This window comes from Choloepus didactylus, chromosome 18 (assembly GCF_015220235.1).
Source record: "Choloepus didactylus isolate mChoDid1 chromosome 18, mChoDid1.pri, whole genome shotgun sequence".
NCBI lineage: Eukaryota > Metazoa > Chordata > Mammalia > Pilosa > Megalonychidae > Choloepus > Choloepus didactylus.
In genome coordinates, this window is record NC_051324.1 from 72,156,870 (window position 1) to 72,175,606 (window position 18,737).

At 40.7% G+C, this 18,737-nt stretch overlaps 1 protein-coding gene across 1 annotated transcript in view; it reads left to right on the top strand.

Moving 5' to 3' along the window:
- The window catches only part of TNRC6C (trinucleotide repeat containing adaptor 6C), a 145,986-nt gene that overhangs the window by 64,764 nt on the left and 62,485 nt on the right, over window positions 1-18,737 (top strand). Inside the window, 1 exon segment of the mRNA XM_037808093.1 lies at window positions 3,243-3,563. Coding sequence (XP_037664021.1) covers window positions 3,243-3,563 — 321 coding nt within the window.

Consider the following 18,737-nt stretch of genomic DNA (forward strand, 5'->3'; position numbering starts at 1 on the left):
TGAAACCATAGGAGTAGATTAGATGACCCAAGATGAATGTATCAAACTTTGTCTGCAACAAAACCCTAAAGAAGGACAAAAGAAGAGGAAGCCTGCCAAGGGGACAGGAAAGAGTAGCCAGAGAGGCCAGGGGAAATCCAGGAAAGGATTTCCAATGTCATGGAAGCCAAGAAAGGCAGTGTCTCAAGAAGGCAAGTGTATCCATCTCTGATAAAGACCACTGAGAGGTCAAGAAAGTAAAGAACAGAGAGTGCCATTGGATTTTAGCAATAAGGAAATAATTGTTAACCTTGGATAGCTCAATTTCCATGAAGAGTAGGGTGAGAAGAGCTGGATAAAGGAGTGAATGGGAGAAGAGGAAGCAAGCCGAAGAGGCAGTGTAAACAAACTCTAAGAAGTTTGATGGTAAGAGAGAAGAGAATGGGGAGGTAACTGAAGGGGAATTTGTGGTCAAGGTGAGTAATGATTGCTGCTATTTTTAAAGATAATAGAGATTTAAGCATGTTTAAATGCTGGTGAGGAGGTAGTTACAGAGTAGCCACTGTATGTTCGCTAGGCGAGTTAGAAATTGGAAATGTGCTCTCCTCTACTCTCCACACAGGTGATGGAATTCTCCTCTTGTATACTCAATGACATGCATCTAACAGAACCTTGGCTTGAAAAAATTTAAATATTTATACAACGAAGAATTAGTCTAAAACCCAATCCTATGCCTTGGGACTTATGTCCTCTCTGGAGACAGTCAGGGGTTGAAGACCCAGAGCATTCAAAGTCTCTGAGATGGCATTCTTGCATTGCCTCTCTGATACCACTGATTTTGAGATGTGCCATTATTTCACATACCGCTAAAAAGGGAAAAGTGCTGCCTGTTTGTGGATCAATTGCAAGACATGCCAATTTAACAGATGGTAAAACGTGAAAAAAAAGTTGACTTTTAGAATTAGCCTTAGATCAGAGTAATGGAAGCGTGGAACCAAGAATGGGGTGATACTCAGGTATTTTGTAGTGGCAGAAACCTTAGGGAGTTTTTACTTGATGGCTCTTACTTCTTCTACAGAGTAAAGTCAAGTTCATCTGCTGGGGATGGGGGAGGTGAGGGCAGGGAGGTAAGACTATTAGAGGCTCCAGGGTAGTGAATTTTGAATGGGTCATTGATAGCAGTGGAGAAAGGCAGACCCAGGAAATTGTAGAACTAGGGGGAAGCACTGAGGCTGTACTTGATGTTGGGGACCATAAACTTATGGTGATGCCAAGTATGGGGTGTGATTTTCTTGAGTCTCTTAGCAATCTGCTTCAGAGTGAAAAGAATAGATTGTGCCTTCATCTGGGATTGAGGATTTGCCAGACAGAGGTTACAGCAAGACAGTGGGACAGAGGCCTGAGGTACTGACAATATAGTGGAGTCCACGTCACATGGACAGTGGAATCCATGTGGGAGAGATAAAAAGTACAGACAGACTGGAGCTGATGACTTAAAGAAAAAAGGAAAATCTCACAGACCCCCAGGTTGACTTAAAATATTTTTTATAATGTTACCTATATTTAAATCTAGTTTAAACTCATTTTGCATATAGCTTTTACTCAACTATAAAGCCAAAGATATTTACAAATTAAGGAAAGAAAACCGTTTTTTAGTATAATGCTCTGGATAAGAGTGTTTTGCTTTTGAATGATTATGGGACCGGCCGTGGAGGCTCAGGCCCCTTTGCGCAGGACTGCTGCCCAGCACTCCTTTGGCATTCAGCCTGCCGGACCACCTGTCGGGCTAGCACCCAACTCTCCTGCTCATTTCCTCTATTTAAATTTCTGTGGAAGCTTTGTCTATGCTATATACTCTGACTTCATTTTGGACCTTCACTTAATGCAAATGGATTATTTGCCAAAGATTGCTTTCTTTTCCAGTAAACCTGCGATGAAATACAGTATTGTCTTCAGGTACCAACACCACAAATGCCGACACTGTGCCTGATAGCATTCAGCTTACTTCAGTAGCCCAGCATGCACCAGTGTATATCTATTTTTTAGATTTTTTTGTTTCAGAATTAAAACAAAAATATGTAAATCCTCAAAGAGAATTCCTGGGCACCCACAGGTCCCATGGATGTTGAGAAACTGAACGGGAGCAGTGGTTCTCAAAGGTTGTCCTGGGACCAGCAACGTTAGCATCACTCGGAAACTGGTCAGAAATGCAAATTCTCAGCCTCTCACCGTGTCAGTCTCCTCATTCGCAAAGTCTAGAGCTGGAGCCCAGAGATGTTGGCTTTAATGAGCCCCCAAGGAATGAAGTGTGCTAACTTCTCCCCTGCTCAAACTTCTTTACCCTTATTTTTTTTTAATTTGGTTTTGTTGAGATATATTCACATACCATACAATCATCCATGCTGTACAATCAACTGTTCACAGTACCATCATATAGTTTATGCATTCATCACCCCAATCTATTTTTGAACATTTTCCTTGTACCAGAAAGAATCAGAATCAGAATAAAAAATAAAAAACAATACCCAAATCTTCCCCCCCATCCCACCTTATTTTTCATTTAGTGTTTGTCCCCATTTTTCTACTCATTCATCCATACACTGGATAAAGGAGTGTGATCCACAAGGTTTTCACAATCACACTGTCACCCCATATAAGCTACATTGTTATACAGTCATCTTCAAGAGTCAAGGCTAGTGGATTGGAGTTTGGTAGTTTCCAGTATTTACTGCTAACTATTCTAAAACATTAAAACCTAAAAAGTGTTATCTATATAGTGCGTAAGAATGTCCACCAGAGTGACCTCTTGACTCCATTTGAAATCTCTCAGCCACTGAAGCTTTATTTCTTGTCGTTCCGCGTCTCCCTTTTGGTCAAGAAGATGTTCTCAATCCCACGATGCCAGGTCCAGATTCATCCCCAGGAGTTGTATCCTGCGTTGCCAGAGAGATTTAAACCCCTGAGAGTTGGGTTCCACATATGGGGGAGGGCAGCGAGATCTCCCACCAAGGCTTCACCCTCATTTTATAGATATGGCAAGATAAGACCCAAGAGAGGGGCAGGAGCTTGCTCCAGATTGCAGTTAGTTTGCTGGAAAACTAGGTTCCTAACCAGAGACTCTCAGCTTCAGTCCAGTTCTGTGTCCAAAGCACTACATGGCCATTTTTTCTTCTCAATTTTGTGTTTTGTTTCTTTAGTTTGGGTTGGGTTTTAAGGAGGTGTAACTAAAGTTGTGGGCTTCTTTTTCATTTTGTTCTCTGTAGTGCCAGAACCTACTAAGACCTGCTCAAGCCAGCCCCACCCTGCCGGTACCGGTACCAGTCCTTCTACCAGCACTCTCTCCAGCAGCAATGGCAAACGTGCGTCTGCCAGCGGCCAGCAGCCGGCTGCACCCCGTTACCTGCCTCGTGAGGTGCCTCCACGCTTCCGCCAGCAAGAACAGAAGCAGCTGCTAAAGAGAGGTCAGCCATTGCCTACTGGGCCTCTGGCCAGTGTAAGCCCGTCCCAGGGTGCCGGCCCCGCAGGGGTAAGCCCCTCTCCCCTCCCTGGAACCGGTGTGCAGCAGCCCAGTAAGCTCCCACCAGGTAAAAACCACAGAGAACAAGACATTCCTCTTCCCTGAGAACTGCTGTGCTCTTTGTCAGCTTTGCTGTTGAGTAACAAAATTTGACATATTTTGGTCTATCATCACTGTATACATGTAAGATAGATAGATATTCCTAAAAGCTTCTTTTCAATTGGATTTTAAAATTTAATTCTGTTTTCCCTTATTTATGTTTATTCTTTCTCTTATATTTTTAGATGACTGGTTCCTAATGCTATTTCAGCTAAGTTTGTTTCTCACTTTCAAGGCAGATTCTTTAGAGCCCTGCAGTGAAAACTTTGCAGTCAGACCTTTTCCTCTCAGTTTCCTAGGGGGTCTCATGAATGCACACACACCTTCTTTGCAGGGAAGTAACAGTCTTGTGGAGGGTGGTGGAGAGTGGGTGTTTGGATTTCGTATTCTGACACTTGGAGCCAGCCTGTAAGCTACCTAGACTTCCCTGGCCCTGAGCCCCAGGTATCCGGGGCTCTAATCGACTTGTTTCCACTTGCTTCCTTGACTGTCTGCAATTAGTTATAGCTTTCTCTCAGCACTGAAGAAGAATCACCACTTGGTCATTTGCTTCCCAGTTTCCAAAATATTTGTATCTCATTTCTTGTCCTCTCCTTTTTCAGTCTGCTTGAGCTTACAGATTTAAACTTTAAAAAAAAAAAATCTCTTTACTGTAGTTTTAGAGGAATTTGGGGGAGAAAACAAAGCAAGGATCATGTTCAATTGCCATGTTTCTCTGTTATTAATTTTTTATGTTTCAAGTAATTTGACAGTTTGCACTGGTTCTAGAATAGAAACCATATTTGCCAACAGTAGTGAAATTCAGGTCTGTAATTAGAGTAGCAAGGAGGCTTCTTATATTAGATTGGAATTTTAAAGAATCATGTCCCAAGTCATATGAATATTTGTTTTCTTACCTATGCTGCCTTTTTATATAAGGAATGATTCTGACATGTCCTAAAAGTATTTATAGCAGTGTTTTTCAAAACTGTGACTTGTGGTACATTAGAAGTCTCTGCTGAATCTCTTCAAATATTCTTGACTCTCATCTACTAAACACGTGGTGGAAGGGCTCAAAGTCAGTGAGTGTTCCCCAAAAAGCAATGAAAAAAAGAAATATATTCATTGATGAATGTAGTGTCATCTGCATAGCTGCAAGCAGTTTATAATCAAACATGCTAGTTACTTTGTACACTGAAATATAGTCCCCAGGAAAATCTTCAGAGAGACAAATATTCTGTAGTCAAACCTAAATAGCTTGGTGTCTTCATTTAAGATGTTTGTTTTGAAAAACTGTAAAAGAGACATAAACAGCCCAGCTTTTTCTGGGCTTATCTCATTGTTACGCGATTACCTGGAGTAGTGCATCAATGTCCTTATCAAATGATATTGCTATAGGAGTCACTGGTATCTTCTTAGTAAGAAAAAAATAAGGCATTAATTCAGCAAAATGTTGGTATGCAAATAATATTCTTTAATAAAATATTTGCCTCTGGAAATATAACATCTTTCTCCAATAAATATTCCTAGTTCATAGTTCACTGTCCTTTTAAAATATATATATCAAAGAATATAAATCATTTTATGTATAAAAACAGCTCAGAAAATGAAATCAATATGATGAGCATAAGTAAGAACTCATTAATTCTTGGATCCCAAACCAGTCTCCATTTCACACAAATTCCAGTCTATTCCCCAACAGTCTCTGACTTCATGGCAGATGAAGCTTCTAATTCAGCACCTTTCACTGCTGAGGAGGGCCCCACAGACACCTGCTCTGGTCTTTGTTTCCTGATGCACAGTCTCGGGCTTTCTGCCTGGCTCTCGAGACCTTTCACGCCTTGTCTGTCCAACATTTTCCCCTCTGTTCCCCATGGCCTACTTTCTGATCTAACTGGGATTGTTTCCTTACTGTCTGCAAACATACCACACTCAACGTCAGGTCTTTCCCAATAAATGCGCATCCTGGGTTACCCTTCCCCTTTCTTTCTCTCCAAATCCTTGTCTTCTGTCTTCATTGCTCATGGTCTGCAGCCTATAGCTTGGCACTCATTGCATACCTGTATGATTTGCCAATTAATTAGTAGGTGTCTTACCTCTCAACTAAACCGAAAGTATCCTATAAAGAAAGTGCCTGAACTTCGTATTGTATTACTAGCTTTGCATAGTGGAAAGAACTCAGAACTGTAGAAGACTTGCAAGCTAGTACTGGTTATGCCAACAACTAGTACTCCCATTTTCTCATATAAAATGAGAGTCTGAACCTCACATAACCTCTACTCATGTCCCTTTAATTTCTGACTTGAACACTATTCTAGAGAATTGTTTGATTCTGTTGCTTGAAGGCATTGCATAGAACACCTCCCCTTGTTGTTACGGAATCAGTGCAGGGATTAGAAGTGCATGTCAGCATGCACAGAGGTGGCGGGGCAGTACAACTGAGTGGGCACAGGCAGGGGGGCCGCAGGTCTGCTTCAGTTTCTAGATCCGCGACCTCCTGTGTGGTCCTGACTTTAGACTCTTCATGTATAAGTTGGGGAGAATCCTTACAGTATAGAACTTTGGAGAAGAGATACTGTTTCCTGCTCAACACAGGGCCTTTACAGGTGGCAAGTTGATGGTAATTAATGTGGGACCTGGGAGACAGGGGAGCACAAAACAAACATGCACCTGTCTCTGAAATACTACCACGAAGCAGCTGTGTCTCCCACCCCCCAAAAAACTCACAAAATCTTGAAATGACTAAATTCTACAGCAGTGCAGTAAAACATCCTCATTATTCTGTGACTTGTGTATATTTTGACATTTTCAGTTGTCCTTCCTAGAGTTGAAGTATTCAATAAACTTTTATTTTTCATAGGGCAAGTCATTTAGTGAATTTGCATTCTAGTGAACTTCTATTAGTGTATTCCAGAAGAGTAACCAGATTTCTTGCTGCTATGAAATATTATTCATATTGCCTCAAATGCTTGACATTCAAGTTCTTGTAACATTTTTTAAAGCAATATATAGATTTCCATTGTGTTTTTATCTGAGTAAGCAGGTTTTCACTCCTATAGTCACTCCTATGTTAAAATGAAAAATGTGGTTTCACTTATGATTACATTCCTCTAACTTATGGTTAAATTAAAAAGCAGTGTGAATTTTGGGTCAGCAGAGCTAAGACTAGATTAACCAAGCAGGGAGCAGTTAAGTAACTAATACTTAAGAATTTTATTTAACAACAAACCATTTCTAGTGGAGGGGAGAAAGTGAGAATGGGAGTTATTTTAGCCTAGCACATTAATTTCTGTGTTTTCCCCAAATGTATTATGTGAAATCTTTTTATTCCCTTAAATTTTAGTGTACTTAGCAAAGGCCTATGACAGTTAAATATCCCTAGAAAGAATTGTGGCATTTGAATCCCCTTTATCATAGCTTTTAAAAAGTTTAGTATAAACCTCCCAGGATGATTGGCCACTCTGCTTTCCTCACATCTGAGGGGTTGGCCGTTTGCCTGCCTTTTCTCTGAGCAGTGAGATTATTGCAGTTACTGGTGCATTCATGGAAAACTCAGGTTTTCATTCCAGTGAACGGAGGATTTATGGATAAAATTAAATGTCATAGGTGTGTAGGAATGGGAAAAATTTTTAAGAGTTGAACATTGAATTCATAGTTTTTTTCAGCCTTGTAAATATAGATATATTTTATATATCATTGTAGCACAAAACAACTGATGGAATTAGGAAGAGAAAGAACTAGTCCGGCAATTACGTATTTAATCCTTCATTTTTTCCTTTATGAAGCGCATACTTCTGAAAAGGCTGTCAGCCTGTGGACCAGTCTGGGTTCTTACAAGTTCTGTAGTGATTCTCTTGATGATTGCAAGCTTTTTTTTTTTTTTTTTTTTAACGAAGAAACAATTTATTTATCCTCAGCTAAGGCCATGCCCATTGGACAACTCAAATTTTTACCACACTAAGCATGTCTGAATGATCACAAAAGCACTGTAAGAATTGATTTGGGAGATACAAATAAATTTTAGTGAGTAGATGAATTCTCAAATATAGAATCAGCAAGTGATGATCAATTATACATATATGTCTTGGTTTGTCATGTTGACAAATCCCATTCAGTGTCCTAAATAACGAAAATTTATGTGCTTACAGTTTTGAAGCTAGAAATCCAAAAATTGAAGTGTCAGCAAGGGAATGCTTTCTCCCCAAATTCTGTAACATTTTGCTGCTGGCTGCTGGTGATCCTTGGGGTTCCTTGGCGATTGCAAGCTTTTTCATGCAGAAAAACTGCAGCCCAAGTTTGCCATTTCTTAGGCACCCCAGGGCTCAAGCTTAATACTTTGCACTGTCTCTTAATCAGTTATTATTATCGTTTGCCTTTTCTTTGTACCCCAGAATGTTCAGGTGGCGGGGCCTCACTGAGACTGTACACCTCTGAGAAGAGGGGAAGAGGCTCTCATGGTTCAGAGCTGTATTTCTTCATGCATGTCTTTATTAAGACATGGAGCAAAACATGTATTTACTGCCTGCTGGACATCAGATAGTGTGCTAGGCACAATTCATGACTAAAATGTACTGAATGACAAGTAAGTCGGCAGTTCATAGGTGCTTGTTCCTCAAGAGGTGCAGCCTCTGTTTTGTAAATAGGTACAGCCTTTGTGGAAGGCAAGTTGGCAGGACTTCTCAAAATTTTAAGTGACCATATCTCTTGACCCCAACTTTGGGAATCCATCCTACAGTCATCTAAAAGCACAAGCATTTATATACCAAGATGTTCACTGGAGTATTATTTATTAAAAAAAACTGGAAACAGCCTAAACACCCATCAATCAGGGAATGGTTAAATTTTAGTTCATCCTCACTAGGTTGCCATTTAAAAGAATGAAGTGGATGTGTTTGTACCACTGTGAAAGGAAGACCATGCCGTGCTCTGTCAGCAAGTACAAAGAGAGCTAACCCAGATGTGTGCTCTCATTTGTAAAAAAGAAGCAGCCTGCTGTGCTGGGCAGGGGAGCGATTAGGTGGGAATTGAAAAGAACCTTTATCAAACTCTAGCCTGAGATTGATTACCTTTGGAAAGGAGAAGCAAAGACTTTCACTTTTTACTTTATAGACTTTTTAATTTTTATATTTTAATTCACATCTCTTCCTATTGTAACTTTTTTTAAAATGAGATGATAAGTGTGAGTTTTGAGGCATCTCAAAATAAAATTTCCTCTGTATAATAGTTGTTACATTTTACATTTACAGATTCTGGATCTAAGTCACTAACGTATGGTTCTTTAATTTATCAGAACTTAATTTCTGCCAAAATTATCGTATTATTTTCTCTTCATAATTGGTATGAACAGATAACTTTTCTTAGGATCTTTTGTTTCTTCCACAAGAAAACCAAGTTTTTATTATTTCATGAACTGTGGCCTGTGCAAACATGAGTGGAGGACCTCAAAGTGTCATTGGAATGTGGCTGCTGCTTGGTTAGCTGGTCACTGGCTGAATGACCAGTAGGATTCATCTTGGAACAGTGACACTTTTGCATATTATGACATGTCATGTGTCTTCAGAGAGCGCAGAATGAGGAGTACGTCCCTGCCGGGGTGGGGTGCAGCAGTGCTGCCCAGCACATGGCATAAGAGTCCAGGAAGCATAAGGAAGGCTTCTGTGTAGGGCAGGGACCCCGCAGAGGGGTCAGAGCCTGGGCAGGCTGAGGAGGGTGTCAGTGCCAGGGCCTGTGGCGAGGGCCCAGGGTGGGGTAAGGAGGGCCAAGCAGGAGGAGGTGGGCACTCATGGGGTGGGGGGAGCAGCAGCAATGGAAGATTGGTCACATGTGGGGGTATGGATCAAATGAGAAAACATATAAGGACATGGATATATGTGTAAATAACCTTTTGGAGAAGAGAGTTATAAAATGGAAAGGGCAAAAGCTAGAATGAGCCCTGTCATGTTGGATTGCAACTGGGAAGATCATTGTGACCTTGTGGTTCTTAATATACATATTGTTAGAAATAGAAATAAGTATAAATATAAATATGCATGTATATGTGTTTATATATATGTATTATATATGCCTGTTTTTCTGTACAGACATATATCCTCTAGCTCTGTCCTCTGAGGGGGCATGGGAGCAATGACACCCCAGTAGCAATAAGCACACCCCACATCCAGATCCTGGTTTCTAAATACTAAAAGAAACAAAGTCTCCTTTGAGAAATTACAGATTCCAGAGATAGGACAGGGAAAGCACAGGAACCAAGGAAGTGGTCAAATAATGCTGGAGACATGTCAAGAGGACACAGAATCCACCTTGAAGAGCCTCCTGGTGGTCAAATGAGGGACAATTTGAGCATCAAAATAAGTAATGACAGTAACGTATTAAAAAAACTTGAATAAAACTCATTGAGTAAAATAGGGATCCATGAATACATAAAAGAATAAATGGAAAGTTTGGTGAAGAAAAGATTATTTATATAGTCTCAAAGTACCTTCCCAGAAAATCCCTGGGGGAAAGAGTAACTTCAGCAGAGCAGCCTGGCAGACAGCATCTTTGCCTAGTGATGGAGTGGAAACGTCAGAAAACCCCAATGGAGGAACTTTCTGCAGAATAACCACCCTGTAGTCTTCAAAAGTGTTACAACCATGAAAGTCAAACAGAGATTGAGGGGCTGCTGTGCACTGACATGGCCGTGGACTGCGTGCGTGTTTCTGAACTGGGTGGAGATGACTGGCTCACTTGAAGGAGGTGTGCAAATTAAGTGGCGGTGCTGGGTCAGTATTAATTTCCAGATTTTGGTGGTGATGTTTTGGTGTCCGGGAGAATGTCCTTGTTTGTAGGGATTGCAGACTAATGTATTTGGAAGTGATGGCGCAAGGTTGGCAACATATTCTAATACAGATGGGAAAGCCACCACTAACTGCCATTCCTGACAGGCAGAATATTCCCATGGGCTGAAATGGTCTCAGGATAACAGATTCTCAAACGTGTCCAAAGGAAGAAAGTCGGAGTGGTCACTCAGTGCGCGTTGCACAGGGTGGGCTGAGCGGGTGAGAGTGCTGGCTGTGAACCTTGTCTGGGTCACGGAGCCGTTTCTCCTTGCCCTGCCTCTCCTGCCCAACTAACCTGCTTGTCCGTTTAAAGGCCTGAATTCATTGAGACCTGGATTTGCTTTTGACCAGCAGGGATTCAAACCCTGATTCCTCCATTTATGACCTAGGAAATCACTTCATTCTCCCACCTTCAGTATTCTCATCTGTAAAATGGGGATAATGGTACCTACATCTGAAGGTTGTTAAAAAGCTTACATGAGCTAATGTAGGTGAATGCTCCTTAGTTTAGTATTAAGGAGTATGTATTTGGTGCTTAATAAGTGTTCAAGATGAACTGAAAAATTTAGAAGAAAAAATACATATCTCTGCAAATGCCCCTGATATCTGGTTACGTGAAATACTATTATTAGAAGTATGTCTGCATAAAAACATTTATATTTGGTAAGTATAAATAGGTTGGTATCTGTTCTCATATTTTGATCTCTACCTTCTCTTTTCTTCGCCTGCCTAATGTTCATCAGTAACTCTGTGCCCTTCTGTAGCATGAGCCAGTGATGGGCAAGTTGAGACATGGCAGGAGACAGCAGGGTCAGAAACTGGGTTGACTATTGCTTCTTTGAAACAGTAACGGGTGTAGGTAGGATTAACCTGCAGTGTCCAGTGTCTTGCTTAAAAGATGGTGGTAAAGAATACTCGGTGTTTTAGGACCAGTGGTCTTGTGCAGGCCTCACATCCCCAGAGCATGGCAGGGTAAACTCTCTCCCACTGCCCACCGAACTTCAGGCACAGTTGCCCCTCTTGGTGTTGGCACCTTGCTAGCTTAGTGCAGCCACCACAGTAGCCCTGGGCTCTGGATAGGCTTTATTGGTCTTGCAGCATTATTTGAGTCAACATACAACACATTTTCTAAGATAACCAAGATTTTCAATACTGGCATGCAAGCCTAAGTCCTGGCTAGGTTTAAGGTTTGATAATGCTGGTGTCGAAGTGAAACTCAACCAAGTTTAAAGCAAAAACAGGCTTTTTGTAACGGACTACCAATTCAAAATAAGGAAGTTTCCAAGCATCGATACCATTGTAATTCCACTTTTAATATGTCCTGTGGGTGACATCCATCACAGAAAACACATGCTGATGACCGAGTGTACCCAGAGCAGCAGGCTGATAAAGGCCTAGAAATGTCATACAGAGATGAGAAAGGAACCGAGGAGGGCCACGGAGGTGCTCCAGGATAGGAGGGCCTGCCAGCCCATCAGTTACAGAAAGGCTTCTCTGAGAACTGGGGGGCAGCTGGCTCAGGGCAGCTCCAGAGGTCAGAGAGGCAGGATTAGTGGGGTGGGCTTCAGCCTTGGGCAAGAGAACTTTCTATTCCTTCCCTATCACCGGCAGTATCCAAAGAGACGTGACTGTGTGTTTTATTGGTAGAAGGTTTTCTGCCACCAGAAAGGCCAGGGTCCCTCCCAGCCCTCATTCCAGATTCTCTTTAAATAAAGACAGTTTATCCTCAAAAGACATTCTAATAAAATAATATGGGAATAAATGGATTGTAAATTCATGTGTTGATTTGCAGGGAGCTCATTTGGCCAATTGGCAGAAATTTTTTCACTGGGAAGATCAGTATTGGTATATAAATGTTGTTATATAAATTCACACTGTTAAAGTCCCAAAAAATGTAATTTTATCATGTTATTTTTTATTCCAATGATGTTTTTACAAGCCTGCAGGATAACTCCAACATGAAACACTTGAGAGTTTTTATCTTTTTTTATCTTTTTTTTTCCATTGTGCTAAAAGCAGAGGCCCAGAACAATGTATTGTTTTGGGTGGCTGCTTTGTACGTTTATAAACAACAGAAGCTTTGATTAATATGCAGTAGTGTTTGCTTAGATCTTTTCTAGATAGAGGCAGGAAAGTAATTAAGAAGCTGGAATCGCGCCAGTTACATACGGGGCTCATTTAGAATATTATTGCTAATGTTGGTATGCCAAATGTTTAGGAGTGGTGGTTGAGGGAAAGAGAAAGAGAAGGAATGTAAAACAAAGGCAGTGTGAAAGAGCAGCAGTATATTTGTGTGCAGCCAATAGGCAATATGCCGTTATTCTTTTGGCTGACTTTCAAAAACAGGAGAAAAGTAGCTGTGGTGCTAATTGTAAACTGGGTCCTGAAGTGAAAATGTTTGTGACAGTTGGGAGAATTTAAAGAGGAAGGAAGATTGGTTTAGTGTCAGCTGCAATTAGATAATCAAAGCTTTAAAATCTCCTGTGTTGATTCCACCACCCCAAGTTGCAGAAGATGAATTGGATACCTCCCTGTGTGGACGGGGCACTGCCAAATCCTGGCCAGCTCGCGGCCTGAGTGCGCCTGCAGGTGGTCTGGGCGCAGGCTTGCACCGGGAGATTTTCTTGGCAGCCCTGCAGGACAAGGCTCTTGCCGTACACAGCCGACATGTTGGATCTGAGAGCCCAGGCGAGCCTCGATGCAGGCGTTGAGGCAGCTCTGCACGCAAGGTAGCGTCTCCCAGGATGGTTGGGTGGCACCTTTCTGCAGGTATTTTGTTACCCGTCAGCCCCTTGTAGAACAGGAGAAACAAAACAAACGAGCAAATAGCGTCTGCTTCTGCTAGATCCGTTTATGACGTAACATTCCAGAGTCTGAGCAGTAGCTCCGCGTCCTAAGCTCTTGGCTGCAATTCAGGTTTGATAAAATGGCGTCTTCGAAAAGGGCTGCTTGCTAAAGATCTGCTGCACCCAACAGAAACACCAAGATGGCATTTCCACTGCTGCTTCCCTCTGCTTTGGGAGTGTGTTGCTGGCCCTCACAAATTATAGGACTATAGTAATAGGCTCTTAACCTTGAAACAATCTTATTTTACTGCCATTTTAAAGAAAAACAGGGAGCAAGAAGCTTACTGTTTGAGACACGTTCATGATTGTGTCCAGGAAACCTTTTACTCCGTTCTGCCTTTCGTAATTCCTAGCGTTTATAATAGTTGGCAGATGAGATGCTTAGTAGGAGTCTGTCCAGCGATGGAATTTTAAATTGTCTTTCTCCATGAGATTTTTACACACGGTGTATATGCAGTGGAGAGAAGGCATCTTAGGTTCTCAAAAGCTGGAAACTGTTGCAGCGTTTTCCTGCCCCTGAAAACCAAGCAGCAAGTAAATTGTGTTATCAGTAAACATATATTTCCAACTATTTAAAATTTGGAATTATTTTTAATAATATGTAACACTATTTTTTTGTAATTTCAGTTAAAAAGACCGTGTGCAAAAAGAGTGTGCATGTATACTCTCTGTCTGTGTCGATTAAGCATTCAGCACGCTTCCCCTCAGAAAATCTTGTCCATGCTTCCTTATCTGATTAATTTGATACCTAATTAAAATTTTGCTTACTGTAGCTTTTAGAAGCTCTTTGTTAAATACTTTTTATGGGAAAAAAATTATATGGTAACATTTTGGATTTAAAAAAAAAAAAAAAGGTTTTCTCCTTAAGCCATGCTATTAAATAATCCTGTTTAATTTAATCACTTAAGACACTTGTGTTACTTAGATTTTTGTAGAGGCATCTATTTATAGACTACTTAACCCGTTTCAACAGCAGCAGAAAAGAGAATTTAACATTATACATGAACTCCATTTCTTTTTTAAGTCTTCTATAGGAGAAACTATTTTGAAAATAGAACAGTTTAGTGAAAAGACCACTAGAATTTTATTCTGAAAATGTTGGCTTTCTCTTCCATTCCTACTGCTCATTAGTTGTGACACCTTCGCCAAGTCGCTTAACCTCTCAGAGCCTCTGTTTCCCCACCTGTCAAATGAACCTAATTGTTTGTAAGGTTCAGGTAAGCCCATGTATGAGAAAATACTCTGAACTCCAAAGTGCTATGAAATATGTCATTTGGATATGAAGATTTTATTTCTGAACTCTTTTGGTCTCATGCCAGATGTATAGACTTTAGCTTCTTAAAGTTCTGGTGAGATACAGGGGAATCTAGAATACCTACAAAAGAATTCAGTCTTGGTTCATTTCAAGCTTGCATTTATTTCAAAATGCCTGCCTCTGGAAGTCAGTTATCTCCACATCTTATATAGTTCAGTCTTACAGACTACTTAGGGCCTCAAATCAGTAACATAGCTAAGAGACTTCAGTTCCTGAAAAGCATATTATTCAAATATTGAAGTTCTCCTAAGATGGTGTGCTGTAAACTTGAAGAGAATATTATTGTTACATTTTCATATTTGGAATAAATCCTAGTGTTCCAGTTAAAAGAACACATTATGGTGGGATGGTGGTGGTAGAGGTGCTGAGATGATGAGGATGATGATGATGATAGTTTGGCGATTAGTCAGAACAGAGCAGCTGGTGGTATGCATCTCAGAGCCCCGAGGAGGACTTTAAGAGAGTCTAGGCGGGGAGTGGGCAGAGCCCAGTTTCTCCAGAGTGGCTTCAGGTTTAACTCTTTCATGAGTTTGGGGCCCCTTGTAAGATTTGGTTGGACGTGGGTTCTGCTGTTTTGATTTTTGTTGCTTATTTTGTTATTCCACTGCACCCAGAAGATGCTAGTGAGTGGTATTTTCAAATCAACTTGAGACTTTATTTGAAAACCATAAATATCGAGTTAAAATCATAACTCTTTGCTTTCTAGTTTTCAAGGCCTTTCCAGTTTTTAAGTACATTCTTATGTTTAAGGGCTTTTCAAAAAATATATACATTGAAGGACATAAGACACAGTAGATTCCCATTTTAAAACTTCTTGAGAAGGATAAAAGGGTAAAAGAAGATAAGAGCAAAAGAAGAAGAATCAGGAAAAACAAAAGCAGTGAGTGGAACCCCTCGCACCCTGTCTGTCTCTGCCACGGCACCGACAGCTCTCTCAGACTAGAGACCGGGTCTTACTCATCTGTGCAGTCTTGGAAATCCCCTCGGGGAGGAACCGTGGAAGATGGGGTTCAATGGAATGTGAGTGTCTTAGGGCATTCTCAGATGAGGACTCCATCCCTCAAAGTGCAGGATGGGAAAAGTTTATAAAGAAAGCTGCTGGGGAGCTGACCCAGGAGTGAGGCCAAAAATCAGAATTGTAGAGCCACGGCATAGAGTAACGTTTGCTATTTGTTCTTAACTTTTTGGTTTTTACATACTTAATGTTCATTTTGAACCTAATAGTGCCTAATAATATAAAATTGCTTATATTATTTTGAGGTTCTTAAAGTTTAACTGCAATGACATACATCATAATAATTCTCTTTCATTTTTTGTCCTTATATACCATTTTCCTTATATTTAAAAATATATTTAAATGGAAAACTGTTTTTAGTGGCTTACATAGTAGGTAATGACACACAGATCACTGATAAAATATATAGCATATTAACTTGTTGGCCCCATTTTAAGCCCCCATCTAAGAGTTCCGCATATAAGGATTGCCATTCTTTGCAGACTTGGAATTCCTGTGGGCAAAATTCCTCATTTCAAAGTGGACTTTAGAATTTCAATACACTTGTTGGAATTGAGCCTCAATAACACCCTTTCATTCATTCTGTCTGTGCCAAAACACAGGTGTAGACAACCTATTCAGTGTAACACTTTTTAAAGTTTTTTTTTAAACATTTCAGCATCCCCTGTGTTCATCTCTTTCCCTCCTCTTGCGTCTCCTTTTTTCTTTCTTCCCATTGTAAGCCTCTAGTTCCAAAAGGTTTCATTCACTTGTGAGTTATAAGCCACTTATATTCTGGCACATGCTATTTGCAGATTTGTTCTTACTTTTGGGACACAGGGTACTGTTAAATTAGGAAATGAAAATACCTAGATTTCTTGGTTCTTGTTAGGTGTATTCCCCAGCTTGATCAGAAGAAAGAGGGATTTGAGGGTGACAGAGAGAAGGGTGCAGGTGAGTGAAGAGTGCCATCATTGGCCTGTTAAGGAGCTAGGTAAAAGCACCTGCAAGGAGTGTGTTGGTTAATGTGGGGGAGAGCAGGGAACAAGGGCACCTCCCTATTCTAACGAAATCTCAGCACTTCTCTCCTGCCCAGGGCACATCTGTTCCTCAGGCTTATTTCTCCCACAGCTTTTGGACAGGTTCATTTGGATGTCTCGTAAGCACCCCATACTCAGTATGTCCAAATCTGAACCCACCATCCCCGCACCTTCCCTTCCCGAAACTGCTTTTCCTTGCTGCTCCCAGGCTCAGTGACCGGTGCAGCCATCCACCCGGTGGTCCATCGTTCTTGAAACCTCCCTCTTCGGCTCCCCACGTGTCTCGTCATTCACCAGATCCTGTCAATTCTGCCACCTAAATACTGCTCTGGACTCCCATTTCCCACAGCGGATCCCCAAGGTGAGGTGGTCCTTACCTTGGCCTAAACCACTGCGTTCAAATAGAATTTATTTTTAGCTTTTAATAAAAAGAGTTGGAAAGAAATTCTGATTTTCTATTTCTGATATTTGCCTTATGACCTGACACGTGGGTCCTCCATTGACAGTTCAGTCCCGAGTTCCCTCCAGCCAGTGAGGCCTCCGAGCGGGAGGACGGTTGTCCAGCCGCACTTGCTCCTCCACGTGCTCAGTGCTCTGGGTCAGCGTCACCTTCGGCTGGCTCCCTTACGAGTTTTATAGAATATGCTGATCCAGACAGGAGGGTCCTGGTGGGGCTACCTTGTAATGGGATGGGGAATAATGATGAAAATCTTCTGTACCATACAAGACTTTCTGGCTGTATCATGGTAGAGGAATCAGGCACTGTCAGACTCATTCATTTTTTTTTTTTTAATTCAGTTTTATTGAGATGTATTCACATGCCATACAGCCATCCATAGTGTAAAGTCAGTCCACAGTAGCATCATATAGTTGTGCATTCATCATCACAATCAATTTTTGAACATTTTCCTTACTCCAAAAATAAATAAGTAAAATAAAAAATAAGAAAGGAATAAAACTAACACCCAAAGAAGAACACCCAAAACATCTTATCCCCCCAGCCCACCTAATATTCATTTACTTTTCATTCCCATTTTTCTACTCATCTTTCCATACACCGGATGAAGGGAGTGTGAGCCATAAGGTCTTTATAATCACACCATGTAAGCTACATAGTTATGCAGTCATCTTCAGAAATCAAGGCTACTGGGTTGCAGTTCAACAGTTTCAGGTATTTCCTTCTAGCTATGCCAAAACACTAAAAACTAAAAAGGGTTATCTATATAATGCATATAAATAACCTCCAGAATGACCTCTTGACTCTATTTGAAACCTCTCAGCCACTGAAACTTTATTTCGTTTCATTTCTCTTCCATCTTTTGATCAAGAAGGCTTTCTCAATCCCGTGATGCTGGGTCCAGGTTCATCCCTGGGAGTCATGTCCCACGTTGCCAGGAAGATTTACATCCCTGGGAGATTCATTCATTTTGACAAAGTTCAGTGGTCCAAACTTTCTGGATGTGGGGAAAAAAACACCTAGGTTTCTTGGTTCTTGTTAGGTGTATTCCCCAACCTGATCAGAGGAAAGAGGGATTTGAGGGTGACAGAGAGATGTGATATATGAATTGACCCTGGGCTTTCTGTTAGTCACCCAATTTGGGTCTCATTTCTCAAATATATGCTTGTTTGTTTGTTTAGTGAGAGCAGCATTTGAAAGTAAATTGCATATATTATGCCCCTTTGCTCCAAAAAAATCTCCTAAAAACAAGGATGTTCTTTTACATAATCACAATACAATTATAAATTCAGGAAATTTAACACTGATATGCTACTATTACCTACTGTATCATCTAATACTATTATCCATCTTATCTAAATTTGATACATTTACAATTCACCAATGGTCCCAATAATATTCAAATTACCTACATCTGTTAATGCCCATCCCCCAAAATGGAAAGGAAAACAATAAAGTGTACTACCTTAAAATTGTTTCTGATAATAAAATAATAACTCACAGTAAGGTATGGTCCCTGGTTTTGTTTTGGGTTTTTTTGTTTGTTAGTTTTTTTGTTTTCATAATTTTCAGAGAAATACCCAGAATGTGCTCTTGGAAAGAAGCTTTCCAGTGGCAAAATAAATGCAAGAATAGCTTATACTTCATATATATATATAGTGTGTGTCTCTATGTACCACCACTGAATTTTCAT